Raw genomic sequence first — 20,020 nt, 5'->3', positions numbered from 1 at the left:
TATTTAGAAAGTTGAGCCAACCTTTTGAATTTTGTTCTAATTTTAGACATTCAGTTACATAGCATTATTTAAATACTTCCCATGTTATGTTAATGTTAATTTTGAAGTGTCATGTAAATGCATCATAATGCTCATTCCAGACATTATGTACCCCATGTAATTAATGGGGCGCTGAGAGAGAGAGGGAGAGAGAGAGAGAGAGAGAGAAAGAGAGAGACTAAAAAGGGCTTAACATCCTCTAATGGATGTGTAGTCGATCGATAGAGGTCCTCAGGATTCAAGGGTAGTAATCCAATACCATAATGCACTGCGTGTTGTATGTCAGGAGATCTCTTTACATTCTCTCTGCTATCTTACAGGGCTTTAAGCTCTTCAGGATATTGCAACATCCCAATGGGTGTTTTTAAAGGTGAAAAGCATTATTTAATGACATTAAAGAGTCAGTATAATTCTATATTTCTCACTTGAATGTACAGAGATAGTTTTGACACGAACATACAGTTTTTGCACCTTTTTGATAACAATATTTACATGCCCAATACATTATTGGCATAACAGCCATAAAAATCATAAAAGATTTGAAACGGTATTCTATCTCCTGATAATCTATTCAAATGTCCCCCACACTTCAAATATAATGACACTGCCAGTTCTAGTACTTCAGAGGTCAGAGGTCGTCTAAATATGGCTGTGACACTCTGTGTGTATATGAACAATGGCAGGTCATAGTGTGTGAAGAGGGAAAGAGAATACCAAGTCTTTGTTGTAGCTCTGCACGCGCTCTTCTCCATCACATGGTTGCCATGGTAACCACGATCCCACCACACACACACACTCTGACACACACACACATTTCTCTCTGTCTCGCTCACTGTACGGGCATGCCAGGCCCCATTCAACTTGAGCATAAGAGAAGCATAGCATGGGCAAAACGGCGTGCACAAAGCCCCGGCCAAGCAGATTCCTTTGTTTGTCTCCTGTTCAGTCCCGCTGCAGCCAAAGCCCAGAATCAGCAGTGCCAAGAGTTGAAGGGGAAAGTGCTCACCCAGCGAAAGCCCTAAATCCCCCATTGTGTGTCCTTTGTGCGGCAAGCCTCGCGATACTGCCGGGCACGCGCCCCGCCGTATATATTGGGGTGTCCAACTTTTTTACTGTTACACTTTCTTACTTGTGGGCCAGGTTGGACAGTATCCAGTGGAAAATGTCGCAGTATTCTGGAAAGGTAAGCAGCATCTGGGTCAACCCGCATTCACACAGCATCAGGTTGGCTAACACTGGGACATAACTGACTGAACAGGGCTCCCTTGGAAAAGAGTTCTTCCGACCTCAATGGGACTGCCTGGTTAGAGAGAACTCCAGTCAATAAACACATAGGTTTGGGAGTGTATGCATTTACAGGTATTTAGTGCAGGTGTGATAACATTTGTTTGGAAGTGGAACATGTACTTTTCTCATACCATCATGAGGTTAGGTATTCAACAAATAGGTGTTTTTGTTTTTTTCAATTCAACACTCAATAAAATGTGGAGGCAATCCCTGGTGAACATTTTTAGATTTAGAGGTTATTCTAATCAGAGCAATTACTCAGTTTGTCTTGCTGGGAGAAATACAGTTAAATCTGTTACAGGAGTTGAAAGCGAATGAATGTCATATTGTATCGTGAATATTTGGAGAAAGTATCAAGTGCATTCTGATTCTGCTTCTAGTTCTACCGTCAATCTTGTGTTATAGATATATCTAAAAGAGCAAGCAAGGTCTAGGAAAATTGTTTTTATTTATTTTATTTTGAATAAACTATCAATGGCAGGTAGGGATAATTAGTTGGTGGCTGGCCAATAGGAGTAGACATAACATAGTCTTGTATCCATACTTCTAGCCAACTGCAAGACAACTCTAGTCTTCTATTCTATTCATCTATCGTTGGCTTCAGCATAAATACTGTACAGATCAGTGGAGGCTGCTAACGGGAGGACGGCTCATAATAATGACTGGAACGGAGCAAATTAAATGGCATCAAACACAGTGTTTGATGTATTTGATACCATTCCGCTGCAGTCATTACCATGAACCCATCCTCCCCAATTAAGGTGTCACCAGACTCCTGTGCTATGGACACAAGGCTGCATGACAAAATGTATTTATATACTGAACTGACTACATACACCATGCCAACACATGCAAATCCACACCTACACTCCAGTGACAAAGTATCCACCTGTCCGTCCAGCCTCTAGCCTGGGATCCAAAAATCTTTGCTCTGGACCATTTCACTACATTTTGAGTCATGAACTGGATGCAATAAAGTTAAATTAAGCAATTGAGTTTGTATCCCACCAGGACTTAGGTTCAAATATTATTTAAAATCTTTCAAACACTTTAAGCATTTGCTTTAACCTGCCTGGAGTGCCAGGTGGGTGGGGTTTGCACTTCTGCAACATTTTATTGGTTACATTGCAACAGGCAAGCTCAATCAAACCCACTGAATCTATAATGATTATAGTATCTGAACCCAGGTTTGTTGGATACCACACTATCCTACCTCCAACTCCCCACCCTAACTAATGAACTATGGTGTTAACCTCCTCCTCCTCTCCACCCACCCACCCATCACAGATCACCTTCTACGAGGGAAAATGCTTCACTGGCAGGCAGCTGGAGGTCAGGGGCGACTGCGATAACTTCCAGGACCGTGGCTTCATGAACCGCGTCAACTCCATCCGTGTGGAGAGCGGCGCCTTCTGCTGCTTCGACCACCCCGACTTCAAGGGACAGCAGTACATCCTGGAGCACGGCGAATACCCAGAGTTCCAGCGTTGGAACAGCCACAACGACCACATGGGCTCCTGTAAGCCCATCAAGATGGTGAGAGATGGGGCTAAGGGTTAAGAATCGAAAGGATAGGGGTTAGGGGTTAAGAGGATAGCTAGTGAGGATGAGGAGAGGTTGAAGTTATAGAGACATTTTCTGCTTTAACTCAAAGATACTTTAGATCAATAAGGGGGGTGAATGACCAAAGCACAGTTTGGGTGTAGTGTTGTCAATTTGTAAACGTACCTCAAATTTAATCTCCTCTCTTCTTGTCTCTCATCTTCTTCATTATAACAGTATTCCTATATTTGACTTGAAAAACTTGTGTCAACTCCAATCCTCTCCTGTGTCCTGCAGCACGGTGAGCACTACAGAATGGAGCTGTTCGAGGCCTGTAACTTCTCCGGCCAGTGTGTGGAGATCTGTGATGACTGCCCCTTCCTGCAGAGCCGTGGCCTCAGCAAGAACTGCATTAACTCCATCAAGGTCTATGGAGACGGAGCGTAAGTAGTACACCTCTAGCCTAAGTTTCAGACTGCAATCACACACACACGCACTGACAAACACACAGGCACTGACAAACACACACATGCAGGGGCGCACAAAAACAGTCACACACAGCAATTGGCAAAACGCAGAGATGAATTCATAGTGATTCAACTTTTGGATCTATTTTTGTTGAGCCAAGACATCCAACCTTTTAGCATATGTTATGGTGTTAATTAAGTTGGCGCATAATTGGAACACAGATGCTAATGATCTAGCTGGTAAATCATAGACACTTCTGAATTTCTAAATAACTTTAACACCACTAATCACACCTGTGATCCCAACAGTTGTTTTCCAGGAGGGAGTTAAATATTAAAGGGGAAGTTCTGGATTTTATAACTTGATGTTAGATGTTTCCTCATTACTGTTATTCCATCTGCTCTAAGTGTGTGAAGTGAGCAGGTGTGTGACCATTTCTAACCCGTGTGTGTTTCCTTCTGTAGCTGGGTGATGTATGAGGAGCCTAACTTCCGCGGCCGCATGTACATCGTGGAGAGAGGAGACTACTGCAGTCACAACGAGTGGCAGGCCCAGAACCCCAACATCCAGTCCATCCGTAGGGTGGTCAACTACTTCTAAACCTCTTCTCCTATCCTACCCCAGACCTCGACCCTGGCATGGACTGTGACTTTTACCACTACCGCTCTAGAAATGTTCAATAAAAAAAGACACCCCCAAAAAATCACACAAATTTATTTTTATCAAAGACTTGGCGTGTTCTCCTTCTGTGAGCTACTATGAAGTGTATGAGGGTCTATACAGGGTAGTGGTTTTCAACCTGGGGGTACTAGTACCCCTGGGGGTACCCCTACTATCCACAGGGGGGTGCTTGTCAAGAGGTAAGAGTAAAACGTGACTGTGGTAAAGTGACCAAAAAAGGTTATATATATGGAACCAGTGAGATTGTATAGAGCACAGGCAGGGAAAGAAATACTAACAATCACCAGTGTTGGGGAAGCAATTCTGAAAATATAGTTTATCAAGCAACCAATTACTTCACACTGGAAGAAGTTAAACTACACTAAAGCTACCCTAAGACAAATATACACTGAACAAAAATATAAATGCAACATGCAACAATTTCCAAATTTTTACTGAGTTACAGTTTATATAAGGAAATCAGTCAATTGACATAAATTCATTAGGCCCTAATGATTTCACATGACTGGAAATACAGATATGCAGCTCTTGGTCACAGATACCTTTAAAAAAAGTTAGGGGCATGGATCAGAAAACCAGTCAGTATCTGGTGTGACCACCATTTGCCTCATGCAGTGCAACACATCTCCTTCACATAGAGTGGATCAGACTGTTGATTGTGGCCTGTGGAATGTTGTCCCACTCCTCTTCAATGGCTTTGCGAAGTTGCTGGATTTTGTCGGGAACTGGAACACACTTTCCTGTTTGTATTTGTATTTATTAGGATCCCCATTACTTCCTGCCAAGGCAGCAGCTACTCTTCTTAGGGTCCAGCAGCATTAAGGCAGTTATATACAATTTAAAAGATTACATGACATTACATTTCATAACATTTTACCCAATAAATGTAGTGTTCCCTCAGGCCACTACTCCACTATCACATATTTACAATACAACTGATGTGTACGTGTGTAGTGTGTGTCTTATCATGTGTATGTGTGTCTGTGCCTATGTGTGTGTCTTCACAGTCCCCGCTATTCCATAAGGTGTATCTGTATCCATTTTTTAAATCTGATTCTACTGCTTGTATCAGTTAGCTGATGTGGTATAGAGTTCCATGTAGTCATGGAACCCTATACCAAAAAAAAAAAGACTTCTCCCCATCTTAGCTACTGTTGCATCAACATGTTTTGACCATGACAGTTTACAATCCAGTGTTACTCCAAACAGTTTAGTCACCTCAAATTGCTAAATTTCCACATTATTTATTACAAGATTTAGTTGAGGTTTAGGGTTTAGTGAATGATTTCTCCCAAATACAATGCTTTTAGTTTTTGAAATATTATTCCTTACCACCCATTCTGAAACGAACTGCAGCTCTTTGTTACGTGTTGCACTGATTTCACTAGCTGCAGTAGCTGACGTGTATAGTGTTGTCATCCGCATACATAGACACACTGGCTTACTCAAGGCCAGTGGCGTGTCATTAGTAAAAGGTAAGGGGCCTAGACAGCTGCCCTGGGGAATTCCTGATTCTACCTGGATTATGTTGGAGGCTTCCATTAAAGAACATCCTCTGTGTTCTGATAGACAAAACTCTTTATCCACAATAGAGCAGGGGGTGTAAAGCCATAACACATACGTTTTTCCATCAGCAGACTATGATCGATAATGTCTAAAGCCGCATGGAAGTCTAACAAAACAGCACCGACAATCTTTTTATCATCAATTTCTCTCAGCCAATCATCAGTAATTTGTGTATGTGCCGTGCTTGTTGAATATCCTTCCCTATAAGCATGCTGAGTCTGTTGTCAATTTTTTGACAGTAAAATAGCATTGTCTCTGGTCAAAAAAAAGAAATCAAAATGTTTACTAAGGGTTGGTAACAGGCTGATTGGTCGGTTATTTGAGCCAATAACGGGGCTTTACTATTCCTGTGAAGCAGAATTACTTTTGCTTCCCTCCAGGCCTGAGTGCACACATTTTCTAGTAGCCTTAGATTGAAGATATGGGGAAAAGGAGTGGCAATATTGTCCACTACTATCCTCGGTAATTGTGCATCCAAGTTATCAGACCCTGTCATATATCTTTGTTTCATAGTGTAGTTTCTTCTTTTTATTCAGTTTAGTCACATGATTTCTCAATTTGCGGAACGCTTGCCAATCTTCTGTATTTACACATCAACAACATAGGAATCACTACAAAACTCTTATACACTATATTAGGCCCAGCCTTTGTAACTTTGGTTTTCCTAGATATGGCTACTATATTGTGATCACTACATACGATGGATTTGGATACTGCTTTAAAGCAAATTTCTGCAGCATTAGTAAAGATGTGATCAATACATGTTAATGATTTCATTCCTGTGCTGTTTGTAACTACCCTGGCAGGTTGACTGATAACCTGAACCAGGTTGCAGGCACTGGTAACAGTTACGTTTTTTCTTGAGTGGGCAGCTTGATGAAAGCCAGTCAATATTTAAATCACCATGAAAATATACCTCTGTTGATATCACATACATTATCAAGCATTTCACACGTTATCCAAATACTGACTGTTAGCACTTGGTGGTCTACAGCAGGTTCCCACCAGAATGGGCTTTAGGTGAGGCAGATGAACCTGTAGACATATTACTTCAACAGTATTCAACACAAGATCCTCTCTAAGCTTTACAGGAATGTGATTCTGAATTTAAAATGGAAACACCTACCCCTTTGTCATTTCTGTCTTTTTTGTAGATGTTATAACCATGTATTGTTACCACTGTATCATCAAATGTATTATCTAAGTGAGTTGTGCATGTCTATCCAGAGCATCCCAAACATGCTCAATGGGTGACATGTCTGGTGCAGGCCATGGAAGAACTGGGACATTTTTAGCTTCCAGAAATTGTGTACAGATCCTTGTGACATGGTACCGTGCATTATCATGCTGAAACATGAGGTGATGGCGGCGGATGAATGGCACGGCAATGGGCCTCAGGATCGCGTCATGGTAAAATGCAAATATGTTTGTTGTTCATAGCTTACGCCTGGCCATACCATAACCCCCCCCACCACCATGGGGCACTGTTCACATCAGCAACCCACATGACGCCATGCATGCTGTCTGCCATCTGCCTGGTACAGTTGAAACTGGGTTGGCGCCCCCCCTTGGTTGTGCTGTGGTGGAGACCTTTGTGGGCTATACTCGGCCTTGTCTCAGGATTGTAAGTTGGTGGTTGAGGATATCCCTCTAGTGGTGTGGGGGCTGTGCTTTGGCAGAGTGGGTGGGGTTATATCCTTCCTGTTTGGCCCTGTCCGGGGGTTTCTTCGGATGGGGCCACAGTGTCTCCTGACCGCTCCTGTCTCAGCCTCCAGTATTTATGCTGCAGTAGTTTATGTTTCGGGGGGCTAGGGTCAGTTGGAATACTTCTCCTGTCTTATCCAGTGTCCTGTGTGAATTTAAGTATGCTCTCTCTAATTCTCTCGTTCTCTCTTTCTCTCTGAGAACCTGAGCCCTAGGACCATACGTCAGGACTACCGGGCATGCTGACACCTTGCTGTCCCCAGTCCGCCCGGCCTTGCTGCTATTCCAGTTTCAACTGTTTCTGCCTGCGGTTACGAAACCCCTACCTGTCCCAGACCTGCTGTTTTCAACTCTTAATGATCGGCTATGAAAAGCCAACTGAGATTTATTCCTGATTATTATTTGACCATGTTTGTCATTTATGAACATTTTGAAAATCTTGGCTCTCTCTAATTTTCTCCTTCTCTCTTTCTCTCGGAGGACCTGAGCCCTAGGACCATACGTCGGGACTACCGGCCGTGGTGACTCCTTGCTGCCCCCAGTCCGCCTGGCCTTGCTGCTATTCCAGTTTCAACTCTTCTGCCTGCGGTTATGGAACCCCTACCTGTCCCAGACCTGCTGTTTTCAACTCTTAATGATCGGCTATGAAAAGCCAACTGAGATTTATTCCTGATTATTATTTGACCATGCTTGTCATTTATGAACATTTTTGAACATCTTGGCATAGTTCTGTTATAATCTCCACCCGGCACAGCCAGAAGAGGACTGGCCACCCCTCATAGCCTGGTTCCTCTCTAGGTTTCTTCCTAGGTTTTGGCCTTTCTAGGGAGTTTTTCCTAGCCACCGTGCTTCTACACCTGCATTCTAGCTGTTTGGGGTTTTAGGCTGGGTTTCTGTACAGCACTTCGAGATATTATCTGATGTACGAAGGGCTATATAAAATAAAATTGATTGATTGATTGATTGATTGAAACCGGGATTAATCCTTAAAGAGCAAACTTCTCCAGAGTGCCAGTGGCCATCGAAAGTGAGCATTTGCCCACTGAAGCAGGTTACGATGCCGAACTGCAGTCAGGTTAAGACCCTGGTGAGGATGATGAGCTTCCCTTCCCCGGTTTCTGATTTCTGACAGGTTGTGCAAAAAGTTTCAGCAGCTGTCCGGGTGGTTGGTCTCAGATGATCCCCCAGATGAAGAGGCCGGATGTAGAGGTCCTGGGCTGGCACGGTTATGCGTGGATGTACTGACAAATTCTCTAAAACGATGTTGGTAGAGAAATTAACATTAATTTATCTGTCTACAACTGGTAGACATTCCTGCAATCAGCATGCCAATTGCACACTCCCTCAAAACTTGAGACATCTGTGGCATTGTGTTGTGTGACAGAACTGCACATTTTAGAGTGGCCATTTATTGTCCCCAGCACAATATGCCACACCTGTCAGGTGGATGGATAATCTTGGCAAAGGAGAAATGCTCACTAACAGGGATGTAAACAAAATTGTGCACAACATTCGAGAGAAATAAGCTTTTTGAGCTTATGGAACATTTCTGGGATTTTTTATTTTAGCTCATGAAACATGGGAACAACACTTTACATGTTGCGTTTTATATTTTGGTTCAGCGTAGTTTACTTAACTAACGTTCCTTTGAAAAAAATTGTTCACTACCTCCACACTACGTAGTGATAAATTATCATATCTAAATCTCAAATGTCAGACTATAAATTGCAAGAAAAGCTCACTGGAGATATACAGTGGGGAGAACAAGTATTTGATAGACTGCCGATTTTGCAGGTTTTCCTACTTACAAAGCATGTAGAGGTCTGTAATTTTTCTCATAGGTACACTTCAACTGTGAGAGACGGAATCTAAAACAAAAATCCAGAAAATCACATTGTATGATTTTTAAGTAATTAATTTGCATTTTATTGCATGACATAAGTATTTGATCACCTACCAACCAGTAAGAATTCCGGGTCTCACAGACCTGTTAGTTTTTCTTTAAGAAGCCCTCCTGTTCTCCACTCATTACCTGTATTAACTGCACCTGTTTGAACTCGTTACCTGTATAAAAGACACCTGTCCACACACTCAATGAAACAGACTCCAACCTCTCCACAATGGCCAAGACCAGAGAGCTATGTAAGGACATCAGGGGTAAAAATTGTAGACCTGCACAAGGCTGGGATGGGCTACAGGACAATAGGCAAGCAACTTGGTGAGAAGGCAACAACTGTTGGCGCAATTATTAGAAAATGGAAGAAGTTCAAGATGACAGTCAATCACTCTCGGTCTGGGGCTCCATGCAAGATCTCACCTTGTGGGGCATCAATGATCATGAGGAAGGTGAGGGATCAGCCCAGAACTACACGGCAGGACCTGGTCAATGACCTGAAGAGAGCTGGGACCACAGTCTCAAAGAAAACCATTTATAACACACTATGCCGTCATGGATTAAAATCCTGCAGCGCACGCAAGGTCCCCCTGCTCAAGCTAGCGCATGTCCAGGCCCGTCTGAAGTTTGCCAATGACCATCTGGATGATCCAGAGGAGGAATGGGAGAAGGTCATGTGGTCTGATGAGACAAAAATAGAGCTTTTTGGTCTAAACTCCACTCGCTGTGTTTGGAGGAAGAAGAAGGATGAGTACAACCCCAAGAACACCATCCCAACCGTGAAGCATGGAGGTGGAAACATCATTCTTTGGGGATGCTTTTCTGCAAAGGGGACAGGATGACTGCACCGTATTGAGGGGAGGATGGATGGGGCCGTGTATCGCGAGATCTTGGCCAACAACCTCCTTCCCTCAGTTGAAGATGGGTCGTGGCTGGGTCTTCCAGCATGACAACAACCCGAAACACACAGCCAGGGCAACTAAGGAGTGGCTTCGTAAGAAGCATCTCAAGGTCCTGGAGTAGCCTAGACAGTCTCCAGACCTGAACCCAATAGAAAATATTTGGTGGGAGCTGAAAGTCCGTATTGCCCAGCGACAGCCCCGAAACCTGAAGGATCTGGAGAAGGTCTGTATGGAGGAGTGGGCCAAAATCCCTGCTGCAGTGTGTGCAAACCTGGTCAAGAACTACAGGAAATGTATGATCTCTGCAATTGCAAACAAAGGTTTCTGTATCAAATATTAAGTTCTGCTTTTCTGATGTATCAAATACTTATGTCATGCAATAAAATGCTAATTAATTACTTAAAAATCACAGTGATTTTCTGGATTTTTGTTTTAGATTCCGTCTCACAGTTGAAGTGTACCTATGATAAAAATTACAGACCTCTACATGCTTTGTAAGTAGGAAAACCTGCAAAATCGGCAGTGTATCAAATACTTGTTCTCCCCACTGTATATGTTAACAGAATGTGTAATTTAGCCTATTAAAAACTAAGTGCAGTCATGTATTGTCATATTGGCAATCAAACTCCATAAACAATATAAAAAAACATTAAATCAAACTTAATCAAATTCCGTCAAAAAGGGATCTCAAACATAAACCAGAGCATATACAAAAGTATTTGCGATGAAGAAAAATAGAACCATATTTTACACAAGCAACCAAAAATCCGTTTACCATACAGTTATAAGCCTCAAGGCCTCACATTCTAAATTCTGTGTTAATCTCAAACATGAACCTTCAAATAATCAAACTTGTCCTCTCTGTAGCTATTAAGCATAGAGCAATAACAATGTTTATCTACTAAATCTGAATTTGTTTAATTTTCTTGTCTTTAATCCATGTCAGTTTACTTCCTTACAAATTATAGTCAACCAGCTTCAAATGTTTATGTTATTAAACTCAATTAATAACACTTTAGTACAAAAACAGAAAATACAATTGTCGATATATTGCTTGTGGAGGAGAGAAAAACAAACCTAATTTGGGGCCTAAAAAGACTCAAATCAAACACCGGTGGAATAGGTGGTGGTGGAAGTGCTTTCAAAATGGCTGCTGGCGGGACAGTACTTTAGCTGGAGGAGGCACAGTTCTTGTAGAGGTAGGACTTCATCTTGTCTATGACCTCGCTCTCCTCCTCCAGGGTCAGGTCCAGGTAGTCCTCTTCGTGTAGAGGGATGTCCTCCAGCACCTCATTCACCAGGTCAACGTCCATTGGGGCCTCCCCTTGGCTCCCAGAACCTGGAAACACCATTGACAACAGTGTCATGTTCAATTAGGGCTCTCCTTTGGCGATTTGGGTATAAAAGGCATCCTGGAGCCTTAAGTATCAGCAGCATATAGACACTGAATACCTCTTTCTCACATACACGTCTTAATTGTATTCCCACAGTAATATGCGTATGCATCCGTCTGTCCATCTGCTTGCCTATATGCTTCTCTGTGTACATACGTGCGTGCATTCGAGTCCTACCTGCGGACTCGGAGGTGGTGCTGGGCTCCTCGGACAGTGAGGAGGCGGGAGAGGGGGACAGCAGTTCTGGGGGCAGGACCACCTGGTTGTCCTGCAGCAGCTGGGTGGCCCCCTGAACGTTTTCCCCTGTCAGCCTCAGGGCCACCTCCGGCTCAAAACCCAGGTATGTCAGCTATGGCGAGGAAGGGATTAGGCACTATCTACATACACCACTGTGATAAGTAGACTTTTTACATAGACATAGTGACTAGAGAGAGAAAGAGGTAGAGGCTTGTTACCTGCTCAACCTTGGATTGATTTATGGGGAGCTCTGTGTTGTTGGTTCTAGCAGCAGAATCTAGAAGCATCTAGAGGAAACAAGCAAACGTGGAGGGAAAAAATAAAGTGGAGGGAAAAAAACACATATTAGCAAAGTATGCTAGCTAGCTCCTACACTCTTCTGCTAGCTAATGTAACGTTGCTTCATGGCTCTGGTTATGGTAACATGTTTTGATGGTTGGCATATTCTCCTTCATGGCATATTGAGAAACAATGTGTGTTTTTGCAGTGGCGACAACAGTCTCTCACCCTGTAGGCTCCGTCCATGTCTCCGTCTGTCTGAAGGAGGGCCCAGGCAGCGTCTTTCTTGGAGTAACCCAGCTCTCTGAGGGTAGCCAGGCCCTCCACACACATCCTCCTCTTCTCACGCTCCTTCTGTTTCATCTCCTCCCTCTCCTGACAGGGACAGACAAAATCATAGAATTACACTCAATATGGCCACCGGTCCAACCATCATGGGACACTGACTTGAATGGGAATGTTTGTTTTAGTAATTATGTATTTCTATGACTAAATCAGCTCTGATAACTTAAGCAACATGTCCTAATAACACCTATATCAAGTCAGTTGACACCTTTTTTCCACTATGAGACTTACTCATAGAAATATAGGACATCCCAATTCAAGTAAACGTTGTGTCGTTCTATTGCTATGGGAACACACCTGTCTCCTATGGGTGATGTGCAGCGCGGCCTCGCCTACGTTGCCATGGCAGGCCCTCAGACCCAGACGGGCTTCCTGCTCAGAGAACCCCAGATCCTTCAGCTCTTTTATCTCCCCTGGGTCCAGACACAGACGCCCATAGAGATCCTCAGCCTAGAACACAGCAGGGGTTAAAGGTAGAATCAGTAATATTACATCATTACACAGACGTCCATACAGATCCTCCACCTAGAACACAGCATGGGTTAAAGGTAGAATCAGTAATATTACATCATTATACAGACATCGATACAGATCCTCCACCTAGAACACAGCAGGGGTTAAAGGTAGAATCAGTAATATTACATCATTATACAGACATCGATATAGATCCTCAGCCTAGAACACAGCAAGGGTTAAAGGTAGAATCAGTAATATTACATCATTATACAGACATCGATACAGATCCTCCACCTAGAACACAGCAGGGGTTAAAGGTAGAATCAGTAATATTACATCATTACACAGACGTCCATACAGATCCTCCACCTAGAACACAGCATGGGTTAAAGGTAGAATCAGTAATATTACATCATTATACAGACATCGATACAGATCCTCCACCTAGAACACAGCAGGGGTTAAAGGTAGAATCAGCAATCTATTGCAGTGAGGTGCCTCCCTGCTTACAGAAATGTTGTTATTAATGTCAGGAGACAAGAGGATCTGGAAACAGGGCTATAATGATGTACTACACCTGCTTAAGCTTCTGTGTGGCCTGGCGCTCGTTACCAACCATGTGCGCCAGTATGCTCTGCAGGAGGTACAGCCTGAGGAACAGCACCTCCTCTCCTCTGGTGTTTCCCTAAAAACAAAATCAATTCATTAAATGAAGTATATTCAAACAATTGTGAAATTCAGATCTACATTAGTGCCTAGTGCGTCGGAGCTAAGGGTTGTTTGTGAACGGAGCCATAGACCAGTGCCATAGACCACCTTGATCTTCATGAGCCTCTGCTGCTGGTCTCCGTAGCAATTGCGGAAGCAGTCCTCAGCAATCTGCAGCCTCCGCTTGCCGTCATCCAGATAGGACAGGGCCTCCAAGGCTCGGTAGCACCACACGATGTCCAGCTGCAGTACTGCATAGTTGTCCACTGTGTTCAAGAGCTTGAAGCCACACTTACTGTAGAGACACAAAAGATATTCAATGTGTTTGACAGGATCTAATTCCTCGTGTACAGGAGCACGTAACATACACTCCCCTCTGTATGTATTTGGACAGCAAAGCTAAAAATGTTGGCCCTATACTCCAGCATTTTGGATTTGAGATCAAATGTTTCATCTGAGGCGACAGAACAGAATGTCACCTTTTATTTGAGGGTATTTTCATACATATCTGTTTACCGTTTAAAAATTAAAGCACTTTCTATATCTAGTGCCCCCATTTGAAGATGTCATAAGTATTTGGACAAAATCACTAATAGTCTATTAAAGTAGTCAAAATATTAGTATTTGGTCCCATATTCCTTGCACACAATGACTGCTTCAAGCTTATGACTTTACAAACTTGTTGGATGCATTTACAGCTTGTTTTGGTTGTGTTTCAGATTATGTTTTGCCCAATAAGAAGTGTATTTTGAAGCTGCAAATGTATCCAATGAGTGTGTAGCGTCACAAGCTTGATGTGGTCATTGCATGCTAGGAATATGGGACCAAATACTCAACTTTTTACAACTTTAATACATTATCAGTGAATTTTGTCCAAATACTTGCTTTCCTTTCTCAAAGGTAAAACAGATATATTTGAAAATACCCTCAAATAAAAAGGTGACATTCTGTACTGTCGCCACAGATGAAACATTTGATTTCAAATCCAAAACGCTGGAGTTTAGAAACAAATTTAGGTTATTTTTGCTTCGCTGTCCAAATACACTGCTCAAAAAAATAAAGGGAACACTTAAACAACACAATGTAACTCCAAGTCAATCACACTTCTTTGAAATCAAACTGTCCACTTAGGAAGCAACACTGATTGACAATAAATTTCACATGCTGTTGTGCAAATGGAATAGACAAAAGGTGGAAATTATAGGCAATTAGCAAGACACCCCCAAAAAAGGAGTGATTCTACAGGTGGTGACCACAGACCACTTCTCAGTTCCTATGCTTCCTGGCTGATGTTTTGGTCACTTTTGAATGCTGGCGGTGCTCTCACTCTAGTGGTAGCATGAGACGGAGTCTACAACCCACACAAGTGGCTCAGGTAGTGCAGTTCATCCAGGATGGCACATCAATGCGAGCTGTGGCAAAAAGGTTTGCTGTGTCTGTCAGCGTAGTGTCCAGAGCATGGAGGCGCTACCAGGAGACAGGCCAGTACATCAGGAGACGTGGAGGAGGCCGTCGGAGGGCAACAACCCAGCAGCAGGACCGCTACCTCCGCCTTTGTGCAAGGAGGTGCACTGCCAGCGCCCTGCAAAATGACCTCCAGCAGGCCACAAATGTGCATGTGTCAGCATATGGTCTCACAAAGGGTCTGAGGATCTCATCTCGGTACCTAATGGCAGTCAGGCTACCTCTCGCGAGCACATGGAGGGCTGTGCGGCCCCACAAAGAAATGCCACCCCACACCATGATTGACCCATCGCCAAACCGGTCATGCTGGACGATGTTGCAGGCAGCAGAACGTTCTCCACGGCGTCTCCAGACTCTGTCACGTCTGTCACATGTGCTCAGTGTGAACCTGCTTTCATCTGTGAAGAGCACAGGGCGCCAGTGACGAATTTGCCAATCTTGGTGTTCTCTGGCAAAAGCCAAACGTCCTGCACGGTGTTGGGCTGTAAGCACAACCCCCACCTGTGGACGTCGGGCCCTCATACCACCCTCATGGAGTCTGTTTCTGACCGTTTGAGCAGACACATGCACATTTGTGGCCTGCTGGAGGTCATTTTGCAGGGCGCTGGCAGTGCACCTCCTTGCACAAAGGCGGAGGTAGCGGTCCTGCTGCTGGGTTGTTGCCCTCCGACGGCCTCCTCCACGTCTCCTGATGTACTGGCCTGTCTCCTGGTAGCGCCTCCATGCTCTGGACACTACGCTGACAGACACAGCAAACCTTTTTGCCACAGCTCGCATTGATGTGCCATCCTGGATGAACTGCACTACCTGAGCCACTTGTGTGGGTTGTAGACTCCGTCTCATGCTACCACTAGAGTGAGAGCACCGCCAGCATTCAAAAGTGACCAAAACATCAGCCAGGAAGCATAGGAACTGAGAAGTGGTCTGTGGTCACCACCTGCAGAATCACTCCTTTTTTGGGGGTGTCTTGCTAATTGCCTATAATTTCTACCTTTTGTCTATTCCATTTGCACAACAGCATGTGAAATGTATTGTCAATCAGTGTTGCTTCCTAAGTGGACAGTTTGATTTCACAGAAGTGTGATTGACTTGGAGTTACATTGTGTTGTTTAAGTGTTCCCTTTATTTTTTTGAGCAGTGTACATACAGAGGAGAGTGTACATGGTACCGGTCCTCATTCTAGTATATTTTCTAACACATCTCCCCCCAGAACTCTATGGAGCATCCGGAGCTATTAGGCAAAACTTTAGTTCTGGATTTCCATGATTACACGGGATCAGACTGAGCAATGTGAGGCACAGAATCACTAATCTTGATCACATAAGTGAATTGTTATTTGAGATGCAAGGTGATTTCGTGGTGGAACGTAGAGTAAAGCTGGGACCAATAAATGGAAAATGATCGACAGACCACTTATCACAGGCATTTTTATATTGTTCATTGCCATAAGTAGCCTTTACTAGAGAAATGAAATAAGTTTAAAATGAAATAAGTTTGTTAATATAGGTCATTGTTAATGGGACAATTAATGGCTAAAACCATCAAACTAGTAGTAGTATTTCAAATCAAATCTTATTGGTCGCAGACACATATTTAGCAGATATTATTGCAGGTGTAGCAAAATGCTTGGATAATAAATGAATAAAATCCCTTAAAAAAAAGAAAATCCCCATATTGCCTAACTCTTAACATAGAGTACTGTATATTCAAAATGCAATCAAATAACCATACAAGACAATGATCCAACATGCCAATCATACAATCATCTTTGAATCAGAAATGGATTGGGTGTTTTAACAAATTATTTATGTGATTAAGAGGAAGTTTTTTTTTTACACAAACTGGTCGTCAGCTTGCACCAGGTGGCCCAGAGCAGTTTCATACTGTTTCCTCTTCATCAGAGCACGGCCTTTCTCATGGAACCCCATGGCTAAAATCAGAGCCTTAGGACAACAATCACACAGCATTAGAAATAGTCAGTCAGGGGAGTTTAAATTCACAAAGAACACATGGCATGGCTAAAACCATAGTTACCATTCAAGCCATAAGTTGTGTGAGCTTGCCACCCACTCATACTGCTTACCATGACAGTTATGAATATAATATTGGTAATATGTTCATTAGTCCTTTGTCTAGACTACCTTTTTCTTACTGTGAGGCATTTTCAGGGGGTTCCCCTTCTGATCAGCAATCTCTAGGAATGGAGTCGTGGCTGTGTCATCGGTGCCATCTAGAATGACAGCCAAACCACAGAACAACCATAAAATAACACTCCTGTAGAGTTGTGATTGGGGTTAAACGCAGTACGAGGGTCTAACCGAAAGGATCTGGAAGCCTAACATGACGATCAAGTCACAGAATGTCCAAAACATTATATTCCTGTAGCACTGTGATAACATTGTTATTGTGTTTAAAAGCAGTGAGGGTCTAACTAACCTCTCTCTGATAGGATCTGGAAGCCCTTCTGGGTTCTCTGGACACTCTGGTCCTGTGTTTTCTTCTCCTCCTCCACCTCCAACATCTGTTTCTTCCTCTCTGGCACGCTCACCCGCAGAACCATCATCTTACTTTTGTTCTTCACATTCTGTTCATCCAGACGCTTCTCTGTAAAGCGAAACCATTTCAATGAAAAGTTGAAATGACCAAACATTGATTAGATGAGTGTTGTGGCAACTAAATGGAAACGTACCAGGAGTCAGTGTCTTCCCTTTAAAAATTAACTGGATATATTTAAGTCCATATTGTTCAGTAATCCTATACAAAAGTAGAAAAAAAGTAGCACCTTATCAATTTGTGACTTTGGTAGACATAATAATCTGAGATTGAAGTGACAGTGCATCTTCACTTCACTCACAGATCACATTATAAAAGACTGACATTGCATTGGCCATTTTCAATTACCTATCCATGATATCTTGAGCAAGGACATCCAGTTTTGTCTCCAAATAGTGATTCTTCTTGGTATACTAAAAGAATGGGTAAAAATGTGGAATTACTTTATTTTCTGTAGGCTGTGTCAGGGCAAACACACCCACCCACCCACATACCCTTTTCAAGTCTTTAGGCAGAAAGAGTTCCACACATGTCTCTCCGTAGGTCTTGTTCCCCATTCCACTCTTTACTGCCTGGGATCGGAGGCTCTCCAAGGCACTGGCCACTTCAGACACAGAGATGCACACAATGGGGGCATAGTTCACTGCAAGCTCCTGCAATGACAACAGTGACACACAGACAGCAGACAGAGTGACAAATTATCCCTATCTCACAAAGGTGACACATAGTCAAGTCACAGACCAACGAGCTCAATGAACATCATTAGATTTTGAATGGCTATAACTGTTGGTCACCTAGCAAACTCACTTTACCTGAAGAGATTGCTGTCCTGCCTCGCTGTCCTCTGTTGTGTAAGGTGGATTCCTGAGCTGAATATGATCTTGATTTAAAAGATTTACCAGCTTTTCCTGAATATGTAGCTCCGCCATTCTCGAAACGGTGGATGTAAAGATGTAAGAAAAAGTGAAAGTGACAGCCAGCAAACAAAAGGGGGATTCCACAGAATGAGTAGAGCCAAAATTACGTCGCGCTAGTTACACAGTCGCAGAAGACTACACCAACGACTAGCTAGTTACATTCATTGTTGTTTCCGGTTTCTTTCAAGATATAACAAATTAATGACTCACGTTTGAAGTGTTGATAACATTGTCGTCGTATTGTTCTGATATAAACATTTCTGAACTGAGAATGTTGTTTATCTTCTCTTTCACACTAGGATAAGTCACGTGGCCAATTTGTCATCGCTGTAAAAACACAGGGAACTTCTGGAAAGTGGTTATGTTTCACTATATTGGATCGCTCCAATATATTGGTATCACTCCTCCGCGGAGGAATACATTAGAGGTGAGGATTTACTCCAGTGTACACCTGTGTCACGGCTGGGGTCCGCAACACACGTTCTCTTTCATTTTCTCCGCGGAGGTCCGTATGGATTGAGGTACAAACTTTCTGAAGTTTACTTGGTAGGTGTAATATCTTGCGTGGAAGTATATTCACTGGCTGTTTGCAGTCTGGACACATGGCCAGCCCCTCTTGAGAACTCTACACGCTGCGCGCTGTTCATCTGTATCTTCCGGTTTGTCTTGCTTGTGTTTCGTCAGCGTTACACTACGACGCAGTGTGTATCCATTAATATATTGGTGGCTCTTGCTGCCACAAACTATTTTCCTTACACAACTTGCCGACTGGCTTGTTCTGTGTGTGTTATGAATTGCTTTAATATGCCGTTATCTGCTAATGACCCTATATGATTTTTTTTCTTTTTCTTTCCCCTGCAGAATGTAGGAGTATTGCGGTGGGCTTCCACTACGTTGAGACATTTAACTTGAGTTACTCCATCATATGGCGCTATTTTGTTTTCTGCTTGGATATTAAACCGGCTAGGTAATATTGCAGTTGGTGTGAAAATAAATAAAATTAAAAAAACACACAAATCAAAACCATTACCTGGTTGCTCTTTTTTTTTGTCTGCCCCGTTTTTTGCAGAAGTACTGGGTCATTTATCCATCACCGGGATCCTATTCCTCGAAGCTGGTCACGACATAAGCTCTCCCAGGGCGTCGGACCACTGCTCCATTGTCTTGCTGGCTTGGCTGAGTTTATTGCTTCCCTTTGTGATGGTGGCATCCCCCCTGGAGACTAGAGGGCGACCGATTATGATTTTTCAACACCGATTATTGGAGGACCAAAAACGCCGATGCCGATTTGTGTATATATATATTTGTAATAATGACAATTACAACGATACTGAATGAACACTTATTTTAACTTAATATAATGCAGAAATAAATAATGAAATGTGTTCAATTTGGTTTAAATAATGCAAAAACAGTTTTGGAGAAGAAAGTAAAAGTGCCATGTTAAAAAGCTCATGTTTAAGTTCCTTGCTCAGAACATGAGAATATATGAAAGCTTGTGGTTCCTTTTAACATGAGTCTTCAATATTCTCGGGTAAGAAGTTTTAGGTTGTAGTTATTATAGGACTATTTCTCTCTATACGA

The 20,020-nt window shown here is 42.9% G+C and overlaps 2 protein-coding genes across 2 annotated transcripts; one reads left to right on the top strand and one right to left on the bottom strand.

The window, feature by feature from the left end:
• The first annotated feature begins 915 nt into the window (after positions 1-915).
• Positions 916-6,844, top strand: LOC129859194 (gamma-crystallin N-A-like). Its single transcript, XM_055928645.1, has 4 exons — positions 916-1,222; positions 2,614-2,862; positions 3,166-3,311; positions 3,801-6,844. The coding sequence occupies exons 1-4, from the start codon at positions 923-925 to the stop codon at positions 3,934-3,936; spliced, it is 831 nt and encodes a 276-aa protein (XP_055784620.1). The 5' UTR covers positions 916-922; the 3' UTR covers positions 3,937-6,844.
• Positions 6,845-8,809: 1,965 nt separating this feature from the next.
• Positions 8,810-19,720, bottom strand: LOC129859193 (NEDD8 ultimate buster 1-like). The gene is made up of 14 exons (XM_055928644.1): positions 18,332-19,720; positions 18,014-18,172; positions 17,868-17,932; positions 17,656-17,720; positions 17,403-17,570; positions 17,108-17,196; positions 16,803-16,909; positions 13,611-13,797; positions 13,372-13,479; positions 12,636-12,788; positions 12,222-12,368; positions 11,933-12,001; positions 11,655-11,826; positions 8,810-11,422 (listed from the first exon to the last, which is right to left on the bottom strand). The coding sequence occupies exons 1-14, from the start codon at positions 18,446-18,448 to the stop codon at positions 11,253-11,255; spliced, it is 1,776 nt and encodes a 591-aa protein (XP_055784619.1). The 5' UTR covers positions 18,449-19,720; the 3' UTR covers positions 8,810-11,252.
• Between the last annotated feature and the right edge of the window lie 300 nt (positions 19,721-20,020).

This window comes from Salvelinus fontinalis, chromosome 7, assembly GCF_029448725.1.
Source record: "Salvelinus fontinalis isolate EN_2023a chromosome 7, ASM2944872v1, whole genome shotgun sequence".
In the NCBI taxonomy this organism is placed as follows: domain Eukaryota; kingdom Metazoa; phylum Chordata; class Actinopteri; order Salmoniformes; family Salmonidae; genus Salvelinus; species Salvelinus fontinalis.
The sequence above is the reverse complement of the archived record's forward strand: the minus strand, read 5'-3'. Positions and strand labels throughout refer to the sequence as shown.

What these genes read in the sequence shown, in the direction of transcription:
- LOC129859194 (XM_055928645.1), top strand. Translation starts at nt 923, where the DNA reads ATGGGCAAAACGGCGTGCACAAAGCCCCGGCCAAGCAGATTCCTTTGT. An exon ending in CCTGTAAGCCCATCAAGATG is followed by an intron (nt 2,863 to 3,165) that starts GTGAGAGATGGG and finishes TGTGTCCTGCAG; the next exon opens with CACGGTGAGCACTACAGAAT. An exon ending in AAGGTCTATGGAGACGGAGC is followed by an intron (nt 3,312 to 3,800) that starts GTAAGTAGTACA and finishes TTCCTTCTGTAG; the next exon opens with CTGGGTGATGTATGAGGAGC.
- LOC129859193 (XM_055928644.1), bottom strand. Translation starts at nt 18,448, where the DNA reads ATGGCGGAGCTACATATTCAGGAAAAGCTGGTAAATCTTTTAAATCAA. An exon ending in CCAGATCCTATCAGAGAGAG is followed by an intron (nt 17,197 to 17,402) that starts GTTAGTTAGACC and finishes CTGTCATTCTAG; the next exon opens with ATGGCACCGATGACACAGCC. An exon ending in ACATGGACGGAGCCTACAGG is followed by an intron (nt 12,002 to 12,221) that starts GTGAGAGACTGT and finishes TGTTTCCTCTAG; the next exon opens with ATGCTTCTAGATTCTGCTGC.